The 24,465-nt window shown below is 45.4% G+C and overlaps 1 protein-coding gene across 1 annotated transcript; it reads right to left on the minus strand.

The window, feature by feature from the left end:
- Positions 1-422: 422 nt before the first annotated feature.
- On the minus strand, positions 423-9,944 carry LOC138303645 (uncharacterized). Its single transcript, XM_069242945.1, has one exon. The coding sequence runs from the start codon at positions 9,701-9,703 to the stop codon at positions 2,618-2,620; it is 7,086 nt and encodes a 2,361-aa protein (XP_069099046.1). The 5' UTR covers positions 9,704-9,944; the 3' UTR covers positions 423-2,617.
- Between the last annotated feature and the right edge of the window lie 14,521 nt (positions 9,945-24,465).

Consider the following 24,465-nt stretch of genomic DNA (forward strand, 5'->3'; position numbering starts at 1 on the left):
GCCTTATAGTATGCTGAGATGAAAGATTTGTTCAGAAGCGAAGGAAGAGTTTTCACATAAGAACCCTTCCTCTGGGGAGAGTGTGTACTGGGGTGAAAGCAACAGAAGGCCCACAGGGGCCTTTATAACGGCAATTGCTCAGAAATTTGTGGGAAGCTTGAATTAAAGTTTCAGCTGAAAGTTCTCTATAGGACTTTGTAAATTCGACCACATAATCATTAATTGGCACCACAGGTTCCACCACTTGCGGGCAGATTTGCAAACTTTAACAAAAATATATTTTCCAGCGGAAACGAATAAATCATCCCTTTAAAAAGTACACGTTGTGCAACTCTATGAAAGACAGTCTGCAGTGTCATTAGGTATTCTTCCAGTTGTTTATTGCTGCACACGGGTGAAGGCATTTTGTCTCCAGCCCGAAAAATATTTTGCATATTTAATTGTATTTCAACCCGGAAACATGTAATGATTCAAGCAGCAGTTATTTTAAACCTGCACAAAAATCCAGAGATGCTTCTAGATGATCATGGTGCAGCCATGACATCACCATAGCTGGCCTAAAAGAGGGGTACCGCTTATTAAAAGAAGGGGCATATTTATTCTCTGTTTGCGCCGAATGTGCGTCAAAATTATTGACGCACAATCAGCGCAAACCCTGCCCCATATTTATACTTTGATGTCCGACCCCGCGGGCGTCAAAATTTCACCATGTGCGTCATTTATTGGAAGGGGGAACCAGCCTTGCGTTAATTATATGCAAGGTGGGCGTTCTCTTTCAAAAAATGACTTTAAGGCCTGTGCCCCTTATTTATACTCTGGCGTCATTTTGACGCACAGGAGGGGGTGGGCCTTAAAAAACTGCGCACAGCCTGATGGGCGCCGTTTTTTAACGCCTGCGTCAGGGCAGGCGTTAAGGGACCTGTGGGCTCAGAAGGAGCCCAGAGGTGCCCTCCCCTGCCCCCAGGGACACCCCCTGCCACCCTGGCCCACCCCAGGAGGACACCCAAGGATGGAGGGACCCATCCCAGGGAAGGAAAGGTAAGTTCGGGTAGGTATTTTTTCTGATTTTTTTTGTGGCACAGGGGGGCCTGATTTGGGCCCCCCTACATGCCACTATGCCCAATGACCATGCCCAGGGGACATAAGTCCCCTGGGCATGGCCATTGGGCAAGGGGGCATGACTCCTGTCTTTGCTAAGACAGGAGTCATGTCAATGGAGGCTGGGCGTCAAAAAAAATGGCGCAAATCCGGTTTGAGGCCTGAATTTTGCCTCAGACCTGACTTGCACCGTTTTTTGACGCACAACCCCCATTTTCCCATACGCCGGCGCTGCCTGGTGTGAGTCATTTTTTTTGACGCACACCAGTCCGCAGCGCGGCTAACGTCATCACATTAACAAGGCGCCCGCATGGCGCATTGGAATGGCGTTAGCCGGCGGTAAAATTTTTGACGCACAACTGCAAGTATAAATATGGGCCAAAGTGTTTACATAAGAGCTTGAATACTTCTTAGTGCCTCGGTTTATGTTTTGCACTAGTTGTTTCACTCTGGGATTTTTAAAGGAAACTTTTACTCAAATGGCGTTCCTGTCCTCCCAAGCAATGCAAAATGATTACTGTATAGCATTTGAAGCACAAGCCAACAAATATGTAAACCTTTCTTTCTTTACAGCCTTTGTTATTGCATAACGTTTGGATCTCCTTTATATCGTATTGCGCTAAAATGACAAAATATCAAGATAATCCTCCCACAGAATGAGTCGTACAATTCTGAAAAAAAATTAATTCTGTGCCATATAATTGAGTAAACCTTGACACCTATTTGAAGCTCCATCGCTGCATATTACCAGTGCCGCTATATTTATACCTGATCTCAACACACATTAGTATTCTGGGAAAAGGCACATGGCGCATTGCTTGTGCGATGTGGCATGACAACCCGTTGCCACTACATAGGCATTATACAGTAGGACATAGGATATCTAAATATATCGTTTAAAATCGCTTTCTCTCTGTTGCTGTGCTGGTAAAATGCTGGCTAGGCGGTGACCTTAAGCAGTGTGACCCCCATGACCGTGCTGACGTCTACATATTAACATTATCAGATGATCATAACAATATTGGGTATATCGTTCTCTAAAATAGTTTAAAAATATATCACTATTTTTATAAATATACCGATCTATTACATTTCAGTAGTATTGCCTCTTCTCTCGTCTGCTAGGGCAATGGACAGGAAACTCCCCGTTTTAAGATGGCTGACGGTTTCCCCTTCTGTTCTCTTTCTGTGTTTACGACTTCATGCTGTCGGTAACAAACAGTTAGTCATTTTCTGTCATTATCCACAGTGTACCACAGGGTCTCAAGTAATGGGTTATTTAGAATTCGTCGTTGTGAGTGAGAAGGTGCATTTAATAACATCCGGAACAGATTAACGTAATCTTTATGTCCGTATTAGGCTATATAAGCATGTACAATTTTATGCCACTTCCAAGAACAGGCCTTTTTCGTAATTTAGAATTATTAAACCTGGTTTTCTTCCCTCTCCATAACTCATTCATCCAGAATGAGAGGATTTTAATGTACTGATTTTTGCATATCCCAGTCAAAAAAGCAGTTTACACAGAAGTCTGTAAGGAGGTGTGGTGTGGCAGGGTCAACACAAATGGGCAGAGTGCGCCTCCGCCTCCACCAGGAAATGCATGTAAGCTATCTGGCACGAACCCCTGAGACCTGTCGTCTGTGGAGAACCTCACAATCATTTTCTTGTTCAGACAGTACACAGACCCATCCAGAACTGCACAACGGAATGGTAGCGGGTTGCTGAGACACATAGTGGCACACTCATTCCAGATTTTGGTCGTGGTATTGTACTTGAAAACGCTGACCCCCGACTCTCGTTGGATGTCGAACCTGTAGATGAAGTTCCTGATGGCCACCATGTCACAGGAACGCTTCCTGCTGCTGTTGTAGGGGCACTCCTCCCATAGGTCCTTGAGTGGGCTGTACTTCAAGAGACGGTAGAAAAGATTCCCACCAGAGACATAGATTTCATCACTGCAGGTGACTGCCTCATGGGCTACGGCAAACGATCCCCTGGGCAAGGAGGCCCTGAATGTCCATTTGTCTAAACGTGGATCATATCGTTCTACAGTGTAGAGGCACTCACCTCCTATGGCATATAGGTAGCCATCTACTGCTACTAGCCTCAGTTGGGACCTCGCTTGGTTCATGGGCATAACCTGTCTCCAGATCTCAGTGAGAGGGTTATAACAAAAGACTTTGTTGGAGCAGAATGCGTCTTGTCCTTGTCCTCTAATACCCCCAGCAAGGAACAAGTAGTTATTCAAAGTGCAGATGCCACATCCTTTCAAATTGGCTTCTTCCGGGATCTGAGTTAAAGGGTGCCAGGCGTTTGTGAGCATGTTGAATGTGTATAGCCAAGCATGAGGTTGCCGGTCAGTGCCTTGAGAATGTAGTGGTAACTCATTCACAGCTGGACAAATTGAACTTTGTGTGATATTTTTCAGTCTATAAATGGTCTCTAGTTCAGCTACACCCAGAACTTTTTTTCCCCTTGTCCTCAGTTGAAGTATTCGATCACGTTCACCTCCACTGAGATGGCTATAGATTGCTGGTTCTCTCAGCACCTGAAGGTAGTTGTCACTCATGACCGCATAGGCTGCTTCTTGAAGATCACTTGCTCTGTTTTTCTTTGCAAACTTCAAAAGTTCCAGGCAGTTGCCCAAATTTAGTTGAAGCTTCATGGCATCCTCAGTCAACTGAAGAGTTTCTGGAATATTGAGGAAGCTTCCTTTAGCAACATGCTCCACTGGGATTTTTTGGCCCTTAGAGGCTGGTAATGAGTAATGTTCTGTCAGCAAGCATAGCATGCTTCGGGCTTTGCTGTTCGCTTCTACCTTCTTATTTGGTGCGCCAGACAGGATATCTTCACAGCTCTTAGCCAGTGGCATCTTTGTTTTGGGATTTGAGCAGCCTGTTTCATATATCCTGAGATCAGGGTTCTCTGCAATTTCAGATATGCTTCCTCTTCTCTGGATGCCTTTTCTCCTTTGGTGCATTTTTCTTTCCAATTCCACTGAGGCATTAATTGAAGAAACATTATAATCCATATTGGATGCAGTTTCTGATTCACCCATTGTTGGTCTATCCATGCAGAAGTTTGAGTTACTTGGTACAAAGGGCGTTATTCCTGGTGGGGAATGAGTTTCATGAAAGGCAGAACTTGGCAAGGGCACTGTTGTGGGAATTCCTTGGTGGCGTGTATGATGAGCATACTGGGAACTGTTCTTGTCATTTTCTCCAAAAACAGCATCTAAAGTCTTTGTTGATTCATCTTTGGTTTGACCATATCTAACTAGATGAGTATCAGTTATGCTATGGGATTTATTAGACTTTGAATGTTCATTTTCTGAAAATGTTAGGCTGTCCATGACATCATCAGGAGTGCTTCGACTGGGAACTCTAGAAACATAACTTTCCTGTCCACTGTGCAGAACACAAAGAGACTCAGTTTTGGCTTTTACAAAACCTCCATAAGATCCAGACGAAAGCTTCTTGGTGTAAGTGATAGCTTTCCCGTCTTGTTGATGTCTTGGGATCTTCCATTCATAACTCCTTTCTTTCAGTGGCTTTGTACAATGAGAGAAAAGATAAGTAGAACTGCTGTGCTCTTCTTTCTCTAGTTGCTTATTACTTACAACTTCTTCAGATTGAGGAGCCTGATGTGTATCTTCGATCTTGGATTGAAAGTGAGTGATTGTGCCCAAACTTTCTGAACATGTTTCCAGTGGAATAGGGTCAGCAGATAAGTGTTTGGTGACGCCTGAATCAGTAAGAACCTCTTCATCTTTATTGTTGATGTCTACACCCCTGAGCCCCTGTATGAAATTTGTACCCTTGCCCACTGTTGTTTGCTCTGGAACTTCTGCTGTATTTGGTGGATACCATTTTTCATGAAGTTTATGGCATTGATGCTGTGCTTCCTCTGAACTCTTCACATGATGTGATGAAACATTGAGCATTGTGTTGTCAGAGTCATGTGATTTGTCTGTATTGCTACAAGTCCTACATTGCTCTGGACACCAAGACGTACAACTCCGACTATCTTCTCTGCAGAGGTTCTCGAAATTGTCTTTTAGTGACTGTTGCAAATGGTCACTCAGTAGTCCAATATGTTTCTGTCCTATTTCCTCTACACATGCGTTGGTTATTGATGAAAATAAATTATCACCGACATCGACTCCAACCTTGACACTTGGATACTGAGAACCCTCTGTGGACATGTGGTCCTTCTCCTCTGACTTGCCTTCGGTACTGATGCTATTGTGGTTAATGTGGTTATAACTTACGACTGTTGATGCAGTATAGTTGTCTCTGTGAGATGTTGTGTCTCTTGTCTGTTCCATGTTGGGCATGATGGGGTCTAATTCATGGTCGTTATTCTCCGAGTCTTCATCTCCAGTCCCCAGAGATGACCAACTTCTTTCTTCATAGACAGGTGTGGAGAGGCTGTCTGTAGTGTACCCTGATTCACTTGTTTCAGAATACAGATTGTTTTTACTATCTGCAGCTCTAGGTTGTTTTTGCAAGCAAAGATACCCATGGGGTGACATCTTAAATTCAGAGAAATCTTGATTACTTGTGTAGACATCCTGGATATAGCTACTTCTTTCTTCGCACTGTTGTGTCTTTTTGACATTTGCTACACATAGATCAATAGGATATGCAATCTTGTTGCCTGGTAAAGTAACTTCTAGTTCCTGGAGCATCTGTGTTTTAGGGATGTCCTCATTTCTGGCCTCATTTGTAAGGTCATTGCTGATTCCATGGTGCAGAAGAGTTGCATTATTGAAGCGCTCTCTAAAGGCAGATCCCAAGAACTGTTCAAGTACACTGTGACATGAACCTTCCTTATAATTCTTGGCGACAGAGTCTTTATTTATTTCAGAAGAGATTACTTTGTTTATGTCCATGACCATATCTCTTCCATCTAGTTGAAAAGCAACAGTTGCATTGCTTGAGATGCTTTCTTGCTCTTGGCGATGGCCTGCCTTATTACCTTCTCCCACCCCAGCCCGTCTGCTGATTTTAGAGGATGGTAACAACAGGTTGTGTTTCACATCATTTGATGGACCCAGTGTAGGCACATCCTGTATGGAACATTGGTCTTCGACATCTTGCCCCTTGTTACTTACAAGGGATGGCTGAAGTTCATTAACTTTGACGTCTATCAGTACAGCAGTTCCAAGGTTATCTGGGCAGTCTACATTTTCTAAGAAGGTGCAAGTGCTTGATTCAACATTATGATTTATAACCTGAATACTACTCTTTGTTGTTGTGCCCTGCTCAGATACCAAGGGGAAAAGTTCATTGGGAAATGACATAATGTGCATTCCCAATGTCACTTTCTCAGGTATACAATTGTGTGTATTTGGGTTTGCATCCCGGGCCCGAACCTCACTCTTGAATGCACTCTTACTGTCATTGTCATTCTCTGTTACAGTGTCTTCATTATTTTCTTTACTTTGATAAATCTTCTGATCAGTGTTCCATCTTTGAGATGGGTCTAGCATTGCTTCTGTTTTATCGAGTGCAGAGTGTTTTCCTGGTTGACATTTGCAGACATGGACATCGCTTGTGTCACACTTTGGCAAGTCAGTTGTATAGTGTTCTTTATATTGATGTGCATCCCTAGTTTCCAGTGTACCTTGGATTCCAACCACAGATTCATTGTCTTCTATATTGTTCTGCACTGTAGGCTCATTTTTTGACACTTTTGCATCAGTGGCCGCACTATTTGAACAGCCCTCGCAAAGGAGTCTTGGAGTGGTCGGAGAAGCTATAAAGGTGTTGAGGTATCTAGTCATCATATCACTGTCTCTTTGCTCAGAATCATGCTTAGCCTTCGGATTAGTCACACTGCATGAAGAGTCCTCTTCCAATGGGGTTGTGGCCACATAAGTGCATTTTTCAACCATACATGATGTAGCTGTAGGAGACGGTAATGGCAAAAAGTTAGCAAGGGCATACTGGGATGTTTCTCTCGCAGATGGGTAAACCACGGCAGGATGTCCAGTGACATCACAGGAGGTGTGACTCTTATGGGATGCTGCTAATTCCTTCTCCTCAATCTCTGTCAATAGGATTGACTCAGAAAATGGTAATTCATCTGGACAGGACTCATTCTTCACTATGTGTTTGAGGCCTTGTTCACTTGACAAAGATTTGCTATCGTTTCTGTCACCTTCTGAAAAGCTGACTTCATAGGTTTGCCCATTTTCAAATGTTTCAGTGACACATGAAGGGAATTTGGTATTATCCAGTGTAGTAGCCTGAAGCCTCACTTCAAAGCTAGCACTATCTGCTTGAAGGTGCTCCTTCACTTGTGTTTGACAACCACTTATTGTTGCATCTCTTTTGAAGGGCGTGTAAAGTGCTTGTTCTTTTGAAAAATGTCCTGCATTCACCTTAACATTTGAATATGTGTTGGAGTGTGATCTCTCCATTTGAAAGTCACTTTCACTTAAAATATTAATTATGTCTTTACTTGTGCTATTACTTGTGCCTTTTTGTGCTGGGGGGTGTTCGTTGTTATTGTATGTGTGACTGTCAGGAGTGTCATCGACAGTGGACCTTTGTTTGATGACCTCTCTGCATTTTCTACTCACATGGGGGTCCATTGATGCCTGTCCCTTGACTTCATTTGAGCAGTCCGAATTCTCGTACAGTGGTAATTCTTTTTGGACTGATTGTATCTCAAGGAGGGGTTTAAGACCCAATTTGGAATTGGAATTAAAACTTGCATAGTTCAACTTTGTTGTGGTATCATGATCCGAAGATTGGCATATTTCAATCTCCAGCTGTGTTTTGCTCTGGTTTGTAATTCGATACCCAGATTCGGTGTAAATTCCAGCAGTGCCAGCATTGCTTCCCTCCCCTCTGAGGTCACTCCAGATGGCGTTGGTGATCTCACTTTGACAAGGTCCACTTTCTTTGCTTCGAACTTTTAATTGATAACGTTCAGAGGGTACATTAGGTAACCCCAAAGAGACCGCTCTCACCTGCTCAGGTGCAGAAACATGTTCATGTTTTTCATGACACATTGCCAACTCATCTTGAGAGCCATCAACAGAGGCACTAGCTTCAAAGACCTTGTTCGGGCATGTCTCTTCATGTTGCTGTGTTCTTTCGCATCCCCCTTCAGAAGAGTCCCATTCTGCATGAAACTGCCCCCTCTCTGCTGTTGAATGCCCTTGGGTTGGTCCACCTCCTTCTGGAAGAGCAGATGGCCCTTCCCAAGGAAGTCTTCTGTTGGGATGTATGAAAGGCTCTCTACCTAGGCACGGCTCTGTTGTTTTATTACCAGGATCATTGTACTCATGTGTACTCGTCACACTGGCAAAGTCCGGGCAGCCTTCGTGATCTTTACAGCCAGTCCCTGAACTCCCGCCACTGTGATTCAGTCCAGGAATGCCGTCCGTGCTGTTCTCGGAACAGGTGCAAGGTTTGCCGCCTGCCGGACCACAGAGGATATCGCTGGCATTGCTTTCTCCTGCATACACTGTCAAATCCGACACAGCCTTCATTGTTTGGTTAGTGTTTACCCCAGGCCGAATCTCTGGGGGGTACTGTAACTTCCTGGCAGCTGTCTCACTCGGCACAGAGTTCAGGGGCTTAGCTTGCAAGCTTAGGTGTGCCTCTTCGCCTTCATTTTCAAGCTGCAGCCGTGGCACTGGAGTGCCCGGGTGCCGCCCTGTGGGAAAACCTGCTGCCTGGACTGCAGGCACACTGTCACCTGACCACCCCCTCTCCTGGCATACCTTGCTCTCTTCACACAGCGACGCGTACCCTTTGCTTGCAGCCACTGTGTCTAAGCCGGTTTCGAGTTCTCCAGGGCTGCCAGACACCGCGCTGTATCGATTTCCAAAACCGGGGCTGTTTCTTTTGTCACCATGGCCACCGTTCTCTGTGTAATCAATTCCCTGACCCTGCGTTTGCTGGAATTGCGCTGGGAGAGCGGATAACACAAACACGCTGTCTGCTTGCCTCGGGTGATTGGTGTTTGCAGGCAGGGTGGCATCTGGGAGCTGCATGGGGACTCTGACTTGACCCAAGCTCCAAACTATTGACGGCACATTGGCACCCACGGTGCCTTCCTCTAGTTGTGACCTTAGCGTGTATCCAGGAGCCATGTCACGGGCAAGGGCCTCCGGCTCACCTGTTGCCACAGGCTCCTGTTTTGGAAACAGTGCGATGGCAGTGTATGTTGTGGGCGGTTCTGCCTCCAGCTGGTGCCACACCGCTTCGTGCCGGCTGGTGGCCTGACACGCAGGAGCGCTGTTGTTACCTTGAGCAGCATCGCGTATTCGTATGGGACCGCTGCCATTAGCTTGGCGTTGGTTCGTCTGCACTGAGGTGTCATTGCCTTTTAGAACCTGTGGATGGCAGAGAGCAGGCCCTTCCTCCCCAAACTGATTGTCGATCTCCTCTGTCCTGCTGTCTGTCACGCTCTGCCTCCCCAGGCATATCTCCAGTCTCTCTGCATCGGAAGCTGTCCTTGTCTTCTTCCGCTGGCTGGAGACCAGCCACCTGACAGCTGCGGTGGTGGCCGCCACCACAGCCAGGGTCAGCAGAACTCGTGCCAACAGCGGTATTTCCATGCTTTGCCCGTCCTCCTTCATGGCAGGACGGCCACCCACTGGCTTGGCCAATGGATTGGTGTTTTTACTGCGTCAGAGGCACGCAGCTGTTAATCAGTGTTCAAGGTTCAAGGTGACATTGCATGGCCAGCCACCTGCAGGCACCCGAAAGCTCTCAGTGTCTCCCTTCTCTTCCATTGCTTAGATACCGTTAACGCAGCTGTAGTAGCCCCGCTCTCTGGTGGAAGGTACCAGAGCAGGTGCGCCTCGATGCCTGCCAGCCTCACAGCTGTACTCCTGTAAGCAGCTGATTAAGCCTCAGCCCTCTCTACCTTGCATTCGCTGCTGGGAGAGCAGCTGGATGTGGGCCAGCAGTAACGTGATCAACAGACAACACGAGCCTTAAGGTGGATCCCAGGAGCAAGGTTGTTCCTGGGGCACTCTGAAGCCTCTGTATCACCTCTATAAGTGACAACCACTCGTTCGAAGGCGCAGCACCCTTCTTAGGAGCGAAGTTCTACTCTCCCCAGACTCAAGTGGCTGTTCTCTCCAGCATGTTAACTATTTCTGGTTTAAGCATTCTTGCAGCCTGTCAATTACGAGCTTTGCCTCAGCCATAAAACTGTGACCTTGGTAAAGCCATTGGCAATAGCACTCCAAATTAATTTAATTATGATGCTGTAGTAAACTTCAGTATTCTATCCTTCATCCTTACGTTCGTCATGTAATTCATTCTTCATGCTTTGCACAAAAGCGTAGGGATGGATTATGAAACATTTAGAACACATCTCTCACTTTTTGTAATTCTGAAAAACAGGTGTACTTCTGCATAACATCCGTGAGAACTCAATTGTACAAACATTATCCTGCTGATGTCAAAGTACATTTACGTTTCAATTTTTGGCAATAGAGAATATATTTCTTTTTACGGAGAAACATCTTCCCCAATCCTGCCATCAGTTTTAGTAGCATTTCCTCTTACTGGCGACACGTGTACTTTTGCCGCTGCAAGGAGTAAATCTGTGTGCATTTCCAGGATGAGAAGCTATATGGTAACTATTGGTGGGTAGCCACAGATTTACAAATTTGTGGGCGTTGCCAGCCTTAGTCGGTAGCCCCCCTCCCCTCGGATGCTTGCAAACCCGACACTTGTACAAGAGTTTTAAATGTTTACATTATACCATAATACCATACCGTACTGGAGCAATTTCGGAGTTAGCAAATCCCATTTTTGAGTGCAACATTCAACTATTTCTGATTCTGTGAATCAGGAATGGCATTCTTCCCTGGGAAATGATTGCTTTTTTGCACACCTACGTTTAAGTTGTCTGCAAAAAATGTTTAAACATTTCCACCATTGTGTTCCTGATACACAGACGTCCAAGTCCCATAATGGTGCTCTGACTGATCCATCCACATTTGTCTAATAGTCTGACAGAGCTGGCTTATGTTTGGGAGAACTTGATGAAAACTGATGAATTTGATGATTCTGTGCCTAAATAGGCCACCAAGAAGCTAAAGGCAAGAAGTTTCTGCAAGCAGATCAGGTGAAAAACAGAGGGACAAGACAGAAGACAACCACTATCTGGTAGAACTAATGGGAGGAAGCGGGCATAGGCAGGTATTTCCAGGTGTTCAACACTATAACAGAAACGCACCATCCACCTGTCAGTCCCCCTTACTCATTTTTGAGAGAAAGTAATTGCAGAGGCATGCTCTGTATCTGACATGTGGTTCTGGGCCTTTGCAGTAATTTAGCTAGGCTAATTGATTTAGAAGCCTAATTAGACAACACAAAATCAAAGGTTAGTTGGATCTTGTGGTTAGCGGCCCTCACCATAGGGTGGAGCTATCCTTGGAGCCAATACAAAAAATAGAATGATAAATTGTGCATTTTAAACATATTATCTTTAAAATGGGAATAAGTGATTTGATAACCAAAAAGCTACTTCTACAGATTTAAATCCAAACCACTCCAGAACCAGTTTTTGCCCAGTTATTTCAAGGCAACCCTTTTTTGCCAAATCTTTTGTGAAAAGATGACCTCATGAAATATTTTTAGTTGTCTGACTTTTGGTCAAATGTATGTTTTCAGTCTTCTCATCGGGACATTGCAACATATGCTTGTTTGAAGCTGCACACGAGCAAAGGTCTCAGAATATTGAATTTAGTGGGTTAACCCACCTACTTTTGGGATGTGACTGGCAGGTCTAGGGCTTGATTCTTCATGCCTCTTCCATTTCTCCTGTGATTGAAAACGCGCGTGTCTATCAGTTGCCAATATTGCCACCTCTTCTGCCAATGTTCTGTGCTATTCTAAATCAAAACTCAATAGTTGTTGTTAGCACCCCACGCTGAGCAGCGCTCATGTGAGATTACTGAGCTGTGTCCATGGAAGATGTCACCGAGCCTAAAAACCGGCAAAAAAAGAAAGTCGCTTTGAAATAACTTTTCAACAAATAGTGTTCTAGCATGCAAAGGACACAAGTTTTCCTTCTGGCTGTAGAATACATAGAATTTGTGGCTAATGGGCATTGTCATGCAAAGAGGTCCCTCCAATAGAATGCCATTTAATAGCATATGTTATAACAACTACTATACTTTCAATTTTGTTCTAAAGCCCCAGCACAAAGCGTAAAACCCACTAAAATATTAATGATGTTTTTAAATTCTTCAGGGACAATGTATATGTATATTACAAAAAAGCAACATTCCGGAGAGCTAGAGATGGGGCAGTACTGCTGGTGGTAGACACTGAAAAAGCATTTTACTGCAAACTCTTTTGAAACTTAAATTGCATTGCATGGGCTTGGACCCTAAGTTCATTTCCTGGGTTTTCAGTAACTATTGGGATCCTCTGGCTAGAACTGCGGTCAGTGGCTCCTCGGCTACTCAAGTAAACAAGCAGAGAAGAGGATGCAGTGCAGGGTTTGCTTATATATGGAACCAAGGGCTATTTACATATGACAACATAACCACATGAAGGGGTTGGCAATAGGCAGCACGGAACATAATTTCTGCATGTATGTAGACGATGTATTGTTGACCTGTCTCCCCATTAGATTTTTATTGATTTTCCAAGATTAATATACGTACCATAGTCAGTAAATGACACCACAGTCCATGGCATTCTGAGCATCGTGTGGAATGACTCCCACAATCTAAGTAACAACATTTAGATCGTAGCGCCACTGAAAGTTATTTATATAACATAGTTCAACACGCAAGTCAACGTAAATCAAACAAAGTGAACATTCCTTAAAAAAAAGCTGAGTGACATCTTGCTATCTCTAGCTCCTGCTTATCTATGATTGAGATGTGATAGGTGACATGTTCGTGGATCAGGATGAAAGGGGTATCTAGACAACGGTCACTCCTCCACTCGTCTTTCTTCTCCTGGTACTCCAGTGCCATCAATCTTCCCAGCACCTAAAATTCTGAAGCAGATAGGACCCACCTGTCACGGAGGCCGGATGTCTGATTTTGTTTCCAGTTTTTTACAGATAGCCATTCCAATTAGTGTACCCTGTAGCCCTCGAGCCCTCATTTTGGGGGCCCGATAATATACCAATCTCTGTGTGAGCCCGCTGAAGAATGTCCCTCAGCCAGTCTCTGATCAGCAGTGCTGATACTGTTTTCCAGGACACTGTGTTGCGTCTCTTTGCTCGTATTAAACCAAGTCTATGAATTTGCATGCCTGCTTACTTGTCATAGATTTGGCCATCGGCCAGAGCAGGCGCATAGTAACATCTTTCGGCATCAGTAAACCTGTTAGTTTGGTCAAATACTTAAGTATTTCATTCCAGAATCGTGAGACAACTGGGCAGTGCTGTACCATGTGTGGGAAATCTGCGTTGTCTTCTATGCATCTGGGGCTTTTAGTTGTTGCTCCTGGGTATATGCAACGTAGCAGTTTCGGGGTCAAATAAGTGAGGGATATGTAGTAAAACTGAGCATATCAGAGTTCCTGAAAACCAGTTTGGCATTACTTAAGCATTTTGACAATTGACCTTAAGTTAACACATTCCCCAACAATCATTCCCACTACTCTTTTAGAAACTCATCCTTCACCACAGAGTGTTGTAAGAGTGCCTGGTATAAGCAAGTGACTACCTTTTTGCAAAAACTGTGTGTCAGCAATACCTGGAGAAGTCGTGAGGCAGTAGACTCTGTGCTGCTCGCCCCCAAGATGTCCCCAGGCTGACGCACCAACCCATTGTATAACAAGAATAGGCCTGGACCCAGATCGTCCTTCTCTCTCTCGCACATATGCCTTCCAGCACCATCAGGCTACTTTCAACAGCTTAGTTGTAGTTCGCTTCCCGTCATATCCCAACAACCAGTCTATGTTCGGAGACCCATCCAGATGGTTTCTTATATCACGTGTTTCCTTGTCCTCTGACCGTGCTAACTACTGCATGTGCCTTTATAATTGCGCAGCTACATAATAAGGTTCATAACTTGGGACACCTTGACCACTGTCTGTTAATGGGAGGTATAGATTTGCTATCGCTACTCTCCTTCAGAGATGAAATTAGAGATTGCAATTTGTGAATCGTTGCTTTTAATGGATCTGAAGCAATCGATACCTGCTGCCGTTGAAGCCCTACACATTTTTGGGAAGGCTTTAGGCTTTAGAATAAACATACAAAAGTCTCAGTTGCAAAGTTTATCTTTCTCATCAAACATGAAAAATCATCCACAATACAAGTGGGCACAGGAGGGAAATTATTATTTAGGAATAAAAATAATAGCCTTTTTGGCCAAGATGGCCAGGGATAACTATGCTGAATTGACTAGACAATTGAAAGTTGATTACCCGTTGTAGGAAGAGGGTTTGAATATCCCGAACATTTAAAATTATTATTGTGCAGCTCAAATAAAGTATGTGGTTGGTGGAATGGCATTGTGTAGAGAACACAAATCATCAGTCAATCAATCAATCAGTATTTCTAAAGCACGGCTACTCACTTGTGAGGGTCTCAAGGTGCTGGAGGGGAGGGGAAGAGCCTCATCTGAAGAGCCACGTCTTGAGGTTCTTCCTGAAGATGGTGAGTGACAGGCTTTGTTTGAGGTGCAGGGGGAGGTTGTTCCAGCTCTTCACTGCAGTGTAGGTAAAAGATCGTCCTCCGGCTGTGGTTTTACAGATGTGAGGGACGGTGGCAAGGGCCTTCTGGGTGGAGCGGAGGGATCTGGCGGGGGTGTGGAAGGAGACGAGGTGGTTCAAGTAGGCTGGTCCTGCATTGTGTATGGGCTTGTACGTGTGGATGAGAAGCTTCAAGGTGATTCCCTTCTCGACCGGTAGCTAGTGGAGGGTCCTCAGGTATTGGGAGATGTGTTCTCGGTGAGGGAGGTCCAGAATGAGTCTGGTGGCGGCAATCTGAATGAGTTGAAGTTTTTTGATGTTTTTAGTTGAGGTGCCGGCATAGAGGGGGTTGCTGTAGTCGAGCTTGCTCATGACCAAGGGGTGGGTGACTGTCCTGCGACTGTCTGCTGGAATCCATCTGAAGATCTTCCGGAGTTTGCAGAGTGTGTGCTAGCAGGAGGAGGTGACAGAGTTTACCTGGCGGGTCATGGATAGGGAGGAGCCGAGGATGATTCCTAAGTTGTGGGTGTGCTTGGTCGGCATGGGGGGGTGCTGAGGATTGTGGGCCACCATGAGTCATCCCAAGCTGAGGCGCGTTTCCGAATATGATGAGCTCCGTCTTGTCGGAGTTGAGCTTGGGGAAGCTTTCTCTCATCCACGTGGCGAAGGCTTCCATTCCTGTGTGAAAGTTCCTCTTGGCCGTGACTGGGGCTTCGGTGAGGGAAATGATGAGTGTTGTGTCATCGGCATATGACACGATGTTCATACCGTTTCTTCTGATGATGGCAGCAAGAGGGGCCATATATACGTTGAACAGAGTGGCACTCAGTGAGGGTCCTTGGGAGACTCTGCAGTTGACTCCGGTGGGTCTGGAGGTGTAAGGTGGGAGTCTGATGCTCTGCGTCCTCCCAGGGAGGAAGGAGTGGATCCATTCCAGAGCTCTTCCATGGATTCCTATGTTGTGGAGTCTGGTGCGCAAAGTGCTATGGGAGACCGCATTGAAAACTGCTGAGAAGTCCAGGAGTATGAGTGCTGCAGTGTGACCGTGGTCTAGGAATAATCGGATGTCATCGGTGGCTGCCAGGAGTGCTGTCTCCGTGCTGTGATTACTGCGGAAGCCGGACTGGGAGCTGACCACGGAGTTGTTGGGCTCAATGAAATTCTGTAGTTGTGCGTTGATTGCATTCTCTAGTACTTTGGCTGGGTAGGGTAGCAGCGAGATGGGACCGAAATTCTTTAGTTCTGATGGGTCGGCCAAAGGTTTATTCAAGAGAGGGCACATTTCAGCGTGTTTCCGGTCCTCGGGGAAGGTGCCCATGCTGATGGAGCAGTTGATTGTGTTACGAAGCTCGGGGGCGATGGATGCGCTGGCTCTGATGTATATGTGGTGCGGGCAGGTGTCCGAGGGGATCCGGAATGGGTGCTGTTCATGATGTTGACTGTTTCCTCTGTGGTGAGTGTGGACCAGTCGTGGGTGGTCTAGGTGGGTTCTGGGGGGGGGTCGGTCACAGGTTCCGGTGCCAGGCGACAAAAACTGTCATAGATATCCTGGATGTTGTGGTGGAAAAAGGAGGCAAGTTTGTCGCAGAGGTCCTGTGACGGGGTCACGCTGGTGGCTTCGGAGGGGGGAATCTGTGAACTCGATGACTGAGAAGAGTTCCTTTGAGTTGTGTGCGGAGGAGTTGAGGCGCTCCCAGAGTGCATCCTTTCTTGCGTTCTTGATTTTTCGTTGGTGAGCGACGGTTGGGGCTCTGAATGAGGAGAGGTCTTCGCTGGATTGGCTGTTCCTCCATTTTTTCGCTAAACGTCTGTGGGTACGCTTTGATTCTTGGAGTTCGGTGGTGAACCAGCTGGCCTTCTTAGGTACACTTTTGACTGATGTCAGCCGGAGAAGGGCTAGAGTGTCGGCGCATTTGGTGATCCATGCAGCGAGGTTGCGTGCTGCTGTGTTGGCATTGCCAGAGTGGGGAGGGAGGGATTTGGCGAGCGATGAGGTGAGTTGCACATTGGTGATTTCGTTCCATTTCCTGTGGGGGTCCTGGAGGTGCGGGTGCTCAGTGTTTCCTTGATCAGACCATTGCAGGCATCCTATGGTGGAAATTTGCATGGCTCCCCAAGAAACAGAGCATGAGGGTTGGATTTGTCATTAGTGATGCAAGTAACCCTGGAGGTCTGGAACATGGCAGTGGTTAACCCAGAATTGGTTATTGTATCGTCACTAGTGAGACCAATAATAGGCAGTCCAGACTTTATTCCTGCCTGTAATGAGGATGAGTTTCAGAAATGGAATAAGGCGGGATATAAAAGGATTGGGAACATTTTATGACTGGGACAGCAGTAAATCATTGAACAAGTTAAAGCAGATTTTGTGCTACCAGAGAAGGAGCGATTTAGATACTGTCAAGTGAAGACCTTCGATTCTTCACACCTCTGTCAAACAGGCAGCTATCAGGCTTCTGCTGCCCTCTGAGAAATAGCTGCTCACCAAATCAGGGGACAAGCACATACTTTCAGAAATTTTCAAGCACCTAGCATACAGTAAGCCCAACGGGAAAATCCCAGGACAGAGTTGATGAGAAACAGCATTGGGTAGGCCTTTGGATACCATAAACTAGAGCGCTGTTTTCTTAAGGGTGAAGATCACCTTGTATAAAGTGGCATTAAAAGAAACCCTAATAAAATTAGCCACATGTTGGTACTATACTCCTGGGAGACTTCACAACTGGAACAAATGTACGTCCAAAGATTGATGGCGAAGGTGAGGAGTTTACAGGATGACAACTGCACTGTCCCAAACTCACACGTTAATGTGGGGATGTATTGAATTATACTGATGCAATGGTTGCCTGTCAGATTTCCTGATTTTGAACTTCTTTGGGTGCGGAACAGTCTTTCATACCCCCTTCAATCACCCAGGAGGAAACTTCTCACAAACGGGTGATTTTGGCATCCTGTGGAATGAGTAGAGCTCATGGTCACAGGCAATGGCTGCCTCAGATTCGTAGCATTCTGTGAATGGAACAGAGATCCATGACTATAGAGCAGAGGGGTAAGGATTTCGAGGAGCTGTTTAGACCTTGTTTGGTGCTCCTGCTCACTGGATATAAGAAGCTTACTTGTCCTAAATATCTTCAGAAACTGAGGTTATTTGCAAAGTAGGAGGGATTGACTCGAGGAAAGCTCTAGGAAGCTGTGGTTGACGAGCTGGGGGAACCCATTCAACCTGGGATAACAGTGGTCAGCTAGCTTACTCACTATGTGAATCTGACAATGAACTAAACCCAGTACAGTGGCTGGCATGGATTTATTGGAAGAACCAGTTTGAAAGCAAGTAACTATTAAGCGACAGAACATCTTTGTTCTATCACTAATCATAAGACTCAATCATGAGTACTGTCTTGTCCGTAAAAACATTGGCCAATGGGGCAAATATGCGTGCAGGGAACCAGATGAAGACATTGCTTCAACAAGCAGGGAGGGGGCAGGCAAGCAAAGAGCTGCATTAACCCCACCAGAGCTAAAATGCATTTAGGCCCAGATTTATGGTTTTTGAAGCAAAACTGCGCTAACGCAGTTTTGCGTCAAAAATATTAATGCCGGCTTAAGGCCACTCTTCAGAGTCATCTTAACATCATATATATAGAATGATGCAAGATGGTGCTAAAGAATGGCTAATGTCTAGAAAAAAGACGCTAGCCGGGTATTAGGTGACGTTAGGGATTATGGCGCTAGTGGGTCTGAAATGACGTTAGGCTGGTTAGTGGCAATTTATATGCCGCTAACCAGCCTAACGTAATTTTCTGATGCACAAGCAGCCACATACATGACTCCTGTCTAAGTGTAGACATGAGTCATACCCACCACCCCCAATGGCTAGCACTGGGGACCAGTGTCCCTTGGGCAAGGCCATTATACCAAGTACCAAACTGGGGGCCCAATGCCAGGGGCCCCCAATGGCACACCTAGCAATAAAAAAAATACTTACCTATGCCTACCTAGGATGGAGTCCCCCATCCTGTGGTGTCACTTTGGTGTGGGTGTTGCTGCGGTGTGGGGTGGGCATCTGTGGGCCCATTCCATGGTGTTTGGCCATGGAAATGGGTCCACAGCTATCCTAACGCCTGGTCCGTGTGCATGGTACCTGCGCTGGAGTATAGATATGGCGCTAGGGGGTTAGAGTCATTCTAGGACGGGAAAGCCTACCTTGCATCTCATTGATGCAAGGTGGGTTTGCGCATCCTAAGCCCAATATTTTGACGCTGCTGGGTATAAATATGGCATTCAATTTGCGCCATTTTAGCGTAAAAAAAAATGCGCTAAAGCGGCGCAGACCAACCATAAATATCCGCCCTAGTTTTTAAAAAGTCGGAAAAATCAGCGGATCCACATCCTTAGATTTTTTAACTTATTTTTTTTTTTAAAGGGTGGTTTACCGCCCTTTTCTTTTACTGAAGCCAGATCCCAGGATGGCTGTGCACGGGGCACCCGTCCTGGACTTGGCGAAGCCCCAGGTACCACTACCTCCCTGGGGCGATTATTAGATTGCATGCACGGGGCCGCCCTCAGGGCAAAATTCCTTAGCTAATGTAGGGGGGGTCCTGTGGCCCCCCGTGCCCCAGGGACCACCACTTCCCTGGGACCAACTTTCAGTAATATGCATGCGGGCCACCACCTCCCTGGGGCCAATGTAAAGTGATATGTGGTGGGGGCTGTTCGGATGCCCTGCAGCCCCAGGGACTGCCACCTCCCTGAGGCTAACGTATAATTAAAGCATCCCCCGCAGCCCCGGGGACTGCCTCTTTGCCGGGGCACAATAGTAATGACATGTGGGGGGGGGGGCACTTGGCCCCCCACAGCCCCAGGGACCATTACCTCTCCAGGGCTAAAATAAAACAATGAAGGGGTTCTGTTTTGGACCCCGGGCCCCAGGTACCACCACCTCCCAGGGGCAATATATGTTGGAGGGGGGCCACGCGACCCCACTCGAGGAGTCAATGATGGCCCTGGGGATGCCACGCCCCAGAGCACGCTCCTGCTATGTCCTGGGGTGCCCACCACAGGGGCATAGCTGTTTGCTCTTGCCTGGTGGGAGCTGATAACTCCACCACGCAAAAGCAAACAAACTCTGCTTTCTGCAAGCAGCAGCTGTCAAACAGCTCCTGCTTGCAGAAATATGCGGGCAGGGAAACAGATGAAAACAATGCTCCCGCAAACAGGGAGCTGCTATTTAAAGCAGCTCCCTGCTTGTGGGAGAAATGCCAGCTCCTGCAGGATGTGGGGAGCCAGCTAGGACCACGGGGCCCTTGAGGCTCCCCCTGCAGTCCTGTCACTCTTTTTTTTTTTTTTTTTCCTCTCTCTCTCTCTCTCTCTCTCTCTCTCTCTCTCTCTCTCTCTCTCTCTCATATCAGGGGATAGAAGAGAGAGGGATTGTTATTGCAATGGGCTCTCCATACAATTACTTTAAAGAGTCGAAGTAGCAAGATGTGTGGTACGAATGTTATAGTTATGTTTGGATGCAGAGTGAGGAACAGAGTAACTTCTGGCCTAGTGGTCAAGGTCTTGTGTTGTCACTCAGTAGGCTGAAGGTTCACATCCTAGTATCGCTTGGCACTGTTTTTGTTTATTTACTAGTGTTTTGCCTGTTAAACCTTGCTAGTAATGCAACATTCACGCATCTTTCCAATCACACGCGAAGTTTGACTGTCATAGGTATATCTGGAAGCATCGCACAAAGGAGTCACCTATGGCCTAAAGGTCAAGGTCACAGACCCTCACACTGAAAGTTGAGAGTTCTAATCTAGGTGTGTCCATGGTAATTTTCCTTCTTTAATTTCTTTTACATTTCAAAAGTTTAAGGTTCTTTCTGAAAGGTGATCTCACTCTTTTTTAATTGACAATCACATTTTTGTTTTCAATTTGTCCAGAAATATCTCATGTTACGTACATCATTCATCAAAGCCTAAAAAACTCTCCATTCTCCCCCTCTCACTCTTTCTCTCCCTCTCTCAATTTCTTTTTTCAATCTTTCTCCCACTCACACAACTGCTCAGACCTTTATGCATCCACTCACAGACCCACTCAGACACTCATGCACCCACTCACAGACCCGCTCAGACCCACGTGCACCAACTTTCAGACCCTCACACACCCACTCACAGACCCACTGAACCCTCATGCACTCACTCACAGACCCACACAGACACTGAAGCACCCAGACACTCTCACAGCGACTCCCACACCCAGATACACCCTCTCACACCTATTCTCACACCCAGAGAGACAGGCTGCGGCCAACTACCTCCACACAGACTGTAATTGGATTAACTATAGTAATAAAAATTACTTTACGTCAGAAAAAAACAGGTTTAGGTTCTAAGAGCTCTTTTTTTCTGTTGGTCATATATGATCTGTGCTGTCAAGCAGTACTGAAATAGAGGAAGAAAGTTAGCAAGAGCAAATGCATTTTTGTTGAGCATTTTCATGTGTATAGAATATACTATTAAGCACAAGCATGTGAAAGGCTGCAGTCCTTGAATTTCTAGAGAACTCTAGAAATGCATAATCTACACCCACCACGGGTGTAAACAACGTTTAGTGTCAACTTTAAGATTTCTGGCCCTTGCATCTAAATAATGAAGACTCATTCTGAGCACTTTAATTGAATCATTGAAGCTCAAAAGAAGGCGTGCATTGATTTTGCTGCAAAATTCCTATAAAAGCACATTGAGGAGTCTGCATGTCTTTCTTCTGCTGTCTGAAGCAAACAAAGCATCGTGGGTTTCCAATCAGCGCCTCTCTCTTGGTTGGAGCATTTGAGTTATGCCTAATGAGAAACCATTTTCATTGGATTTAGTCTTGTACGTGCCTCACTCGTAAAGGATGTTTTATTTGACTTTCGGGGCGAAGCAGATGGTAGTAAACTTTATTGACTGACATAAAGAATTGCAAAATGTTGGGTGCAAAAGATTATAGGTTACTGCGGGTCATTTAGAAGTTATTATCACTGCAATCTGTTTTGGCAGGAAGACATTAGATTTAAATAATACACAATTCCAGCAAACAACATTCCCTTATAGAGGACTGCAGAGTTCAGCAGCTGAAGTGTACCTTGGTACGTTGTCATAGGGATAGGTCTTGCGATAGATTACTAGGTTGTGTGCCTGCTGTATAGATCTATGTGCAGCCTACATAGCTCAGCTTTCAGTTCTGACAGGAGTGCTTGGCCCTTTCATCCTTCCTAGCTTAGGAGCATGTATTTTGTTAGGTAATAATGATAGGTATTATTTAAACATGAAGAGATGGACCTGCCGATCTATCTCACTAAGATTGAAACTCATGACCAATACTGGGACACAAATCCCCACAGTAGCTGTATCAATCTACTTAGTTTTACCAACTAGGTCTGAAGTCCGTGGCCTGGTATATATACAAACACGTTAATGTTTTCGTTCTTTTTCATTTCTCTCCAATAACCTGCTTCCCCTTCTTAATTTTTTGCTGATTTTGCGTCCCCTCTTATCTCTTAACATGTGTGAAGTGTGTTTCCATTATTTTCTTCATCTTTATGCCATGTTCCCATATCTATCGCTTTCTGAATCCCTTTTGTAGCTTGATTCTTGCCTTACTGTTGACATAATCACTTTTTTGCCCCTTTCTTCCATTGCATGTTCCTGTCAAAATTCACTTTTTTTCTTCTCTGGCCCTGCCTTTCTTTGTGACCTTGTACCATTTTTAGGTCAAAGCTACTGGTTTGCTAATGACGTTTTGTGGACATTCTGAGAGTTTCCCTAGGAATGTATTGTGCCCATTGCTTACCATTGGCTTTGTGTTTGGTAACACACATTTGCTTGTTTTCTCTCTGTTGGGTTTATTTGCTTTAGGGTCAAGCTTGAGTTCTTTCCTCCCATGGAGCACAGCTTTCTGTAACCAGGCCTTTAAATGTTTTTCTTATCTTGTCATATTTGTTGAACACTCAAAGATAGATAGAGGTCAAATGTCAGGGTCTGTCCTCTGTTGACCTTGGTGTTTACTTTTCTTTATCTGACTCAAAATAAGATTATTTATGTGAAAATCTTGCAGTGAAAGGAAAGTTTTTTTGTAGCGTACAACAAATTTTAAATGGCTGTAAATAAACTGTGCAGATATTTCAGAATGTATCAGAGTTAGGAAAGCAATTTTTTTGTAATTCTACAGTGTGGTCGAAACAAATATTTTAATACGATAAAAAAAAATCAATTCACTAGGTGATGCCATTACCACATATTATCATTTGGGCGCTGTATACTTTATCAGTACACTGTATGTTTGCGCAAATATAATGGTAAGTTAAATTGGAAATGTCTTGTTTGTAATGGCATTGCGCTGACACACCATGCATACTCCACACTATGCTACTCCACTCTACACCACTCCACTCCACTCTATAACACTCTACTCCACTTTATGCCCCTCCACTCTACGATATGCCATTCCATTCTACGACACTCCACCCCACGACATGCCACTCCATTCTACGACACTCCAGCCCACGACACACTACTCCATTCTACGACACTCCAGTCTACAAAGCTCTACTCTATGCCACTCCACTTTGATACACCACTCCACACTATGAAATCCCACTCTATGCTACTTCACATTTGGCCCCTCCACTCTCAGACACTCTATGACAGGACACTCTACTCTATTCTAACATGGCACTCCACTCTGTGTGACTCCACTCTACTCCTGACACACAACTCCACTCTAATCCACTCCATACTGCTCCACTCTACATCGCACAACTGTATGTCACAACATTCTACAACACAATGCTTCATGACGTGACACTCTATGACACTCCACTCTCTGACACTCTACAATACTCAACTCTATGCCAGTCCACTCTATGACAATTTACTCCTCGCTACACCACTCCACTCAACGTTACTTCACTCTACACCACTCCAACCTATGACACTGTACTCCACTCTATGGCACTCTACACAACTCCCTCAATGCCACTTTACTCTATGCCACACTACTCCACTCCACTCAATGCCGCTCTACAAAACTCTATGCCACTCCATTCTACTCTGAGTACTCCACTATATAACACGCTGCTACACTCTGTGCCACTCTACTCTACTCACTTTACAACACTCTACTCTGTGACACTCCACTTTACGACATTCTGCCACTCCACTCTACAACAGTCTACACTACGCCACTCTACTCTACAACACTCTACACAACTCCCTCCATGCCACTCCATGCATGCCACTTTAGTCCTCTCTACTCCTCTTCATGACTCTCTACTGCACTCTGTGCCACTCTACGACACTGTACTCCACTCTAAACCCATTCACTCTATGCCAGTCCACTCTATTCCCTCCACTACATCTCATAACACCCTTTGCTACTCCACTCTACTCTGCAACACTTTACTCCCCTCTACGATACCCTATGCCACTTAACTCTAAAACACTCTACTTCACTCTACGACACACTGTGACACTCCACTGCATGGCATGCTACTTCACGCCCCTCCACTCTATGTCCTTCCACTCACCTCCACTTTACGACACTCCAATCTACTGTAATGCACACCACTCCACAGCACTCTATGCCATTCCATTCTATGACACTGTGCTCCACTCTCTGCCACTCTTCTCTACGACAATTTGCTACACTCCACTCTGTAGGAGGCTGGCCTGGTTTGAAGTGGGTACCTTGGGTA

This window comes from Pleurodeles waltl, chromosome 7 (genome assembly GCF_031143425.1).
Source record: "Pleurodeles waltl isolate 20211129_DDA chromosome 7, aPleWal1.hap1.20221129, whole genome shotgun sequence".
Taxonomy (NCBI): domain Eukaryota; kingdom Metazoa; phylum Chordata; class Amphibia; order Caudata; family Salamandridae; genus Pleurodeles; species Pleurodeles waltl.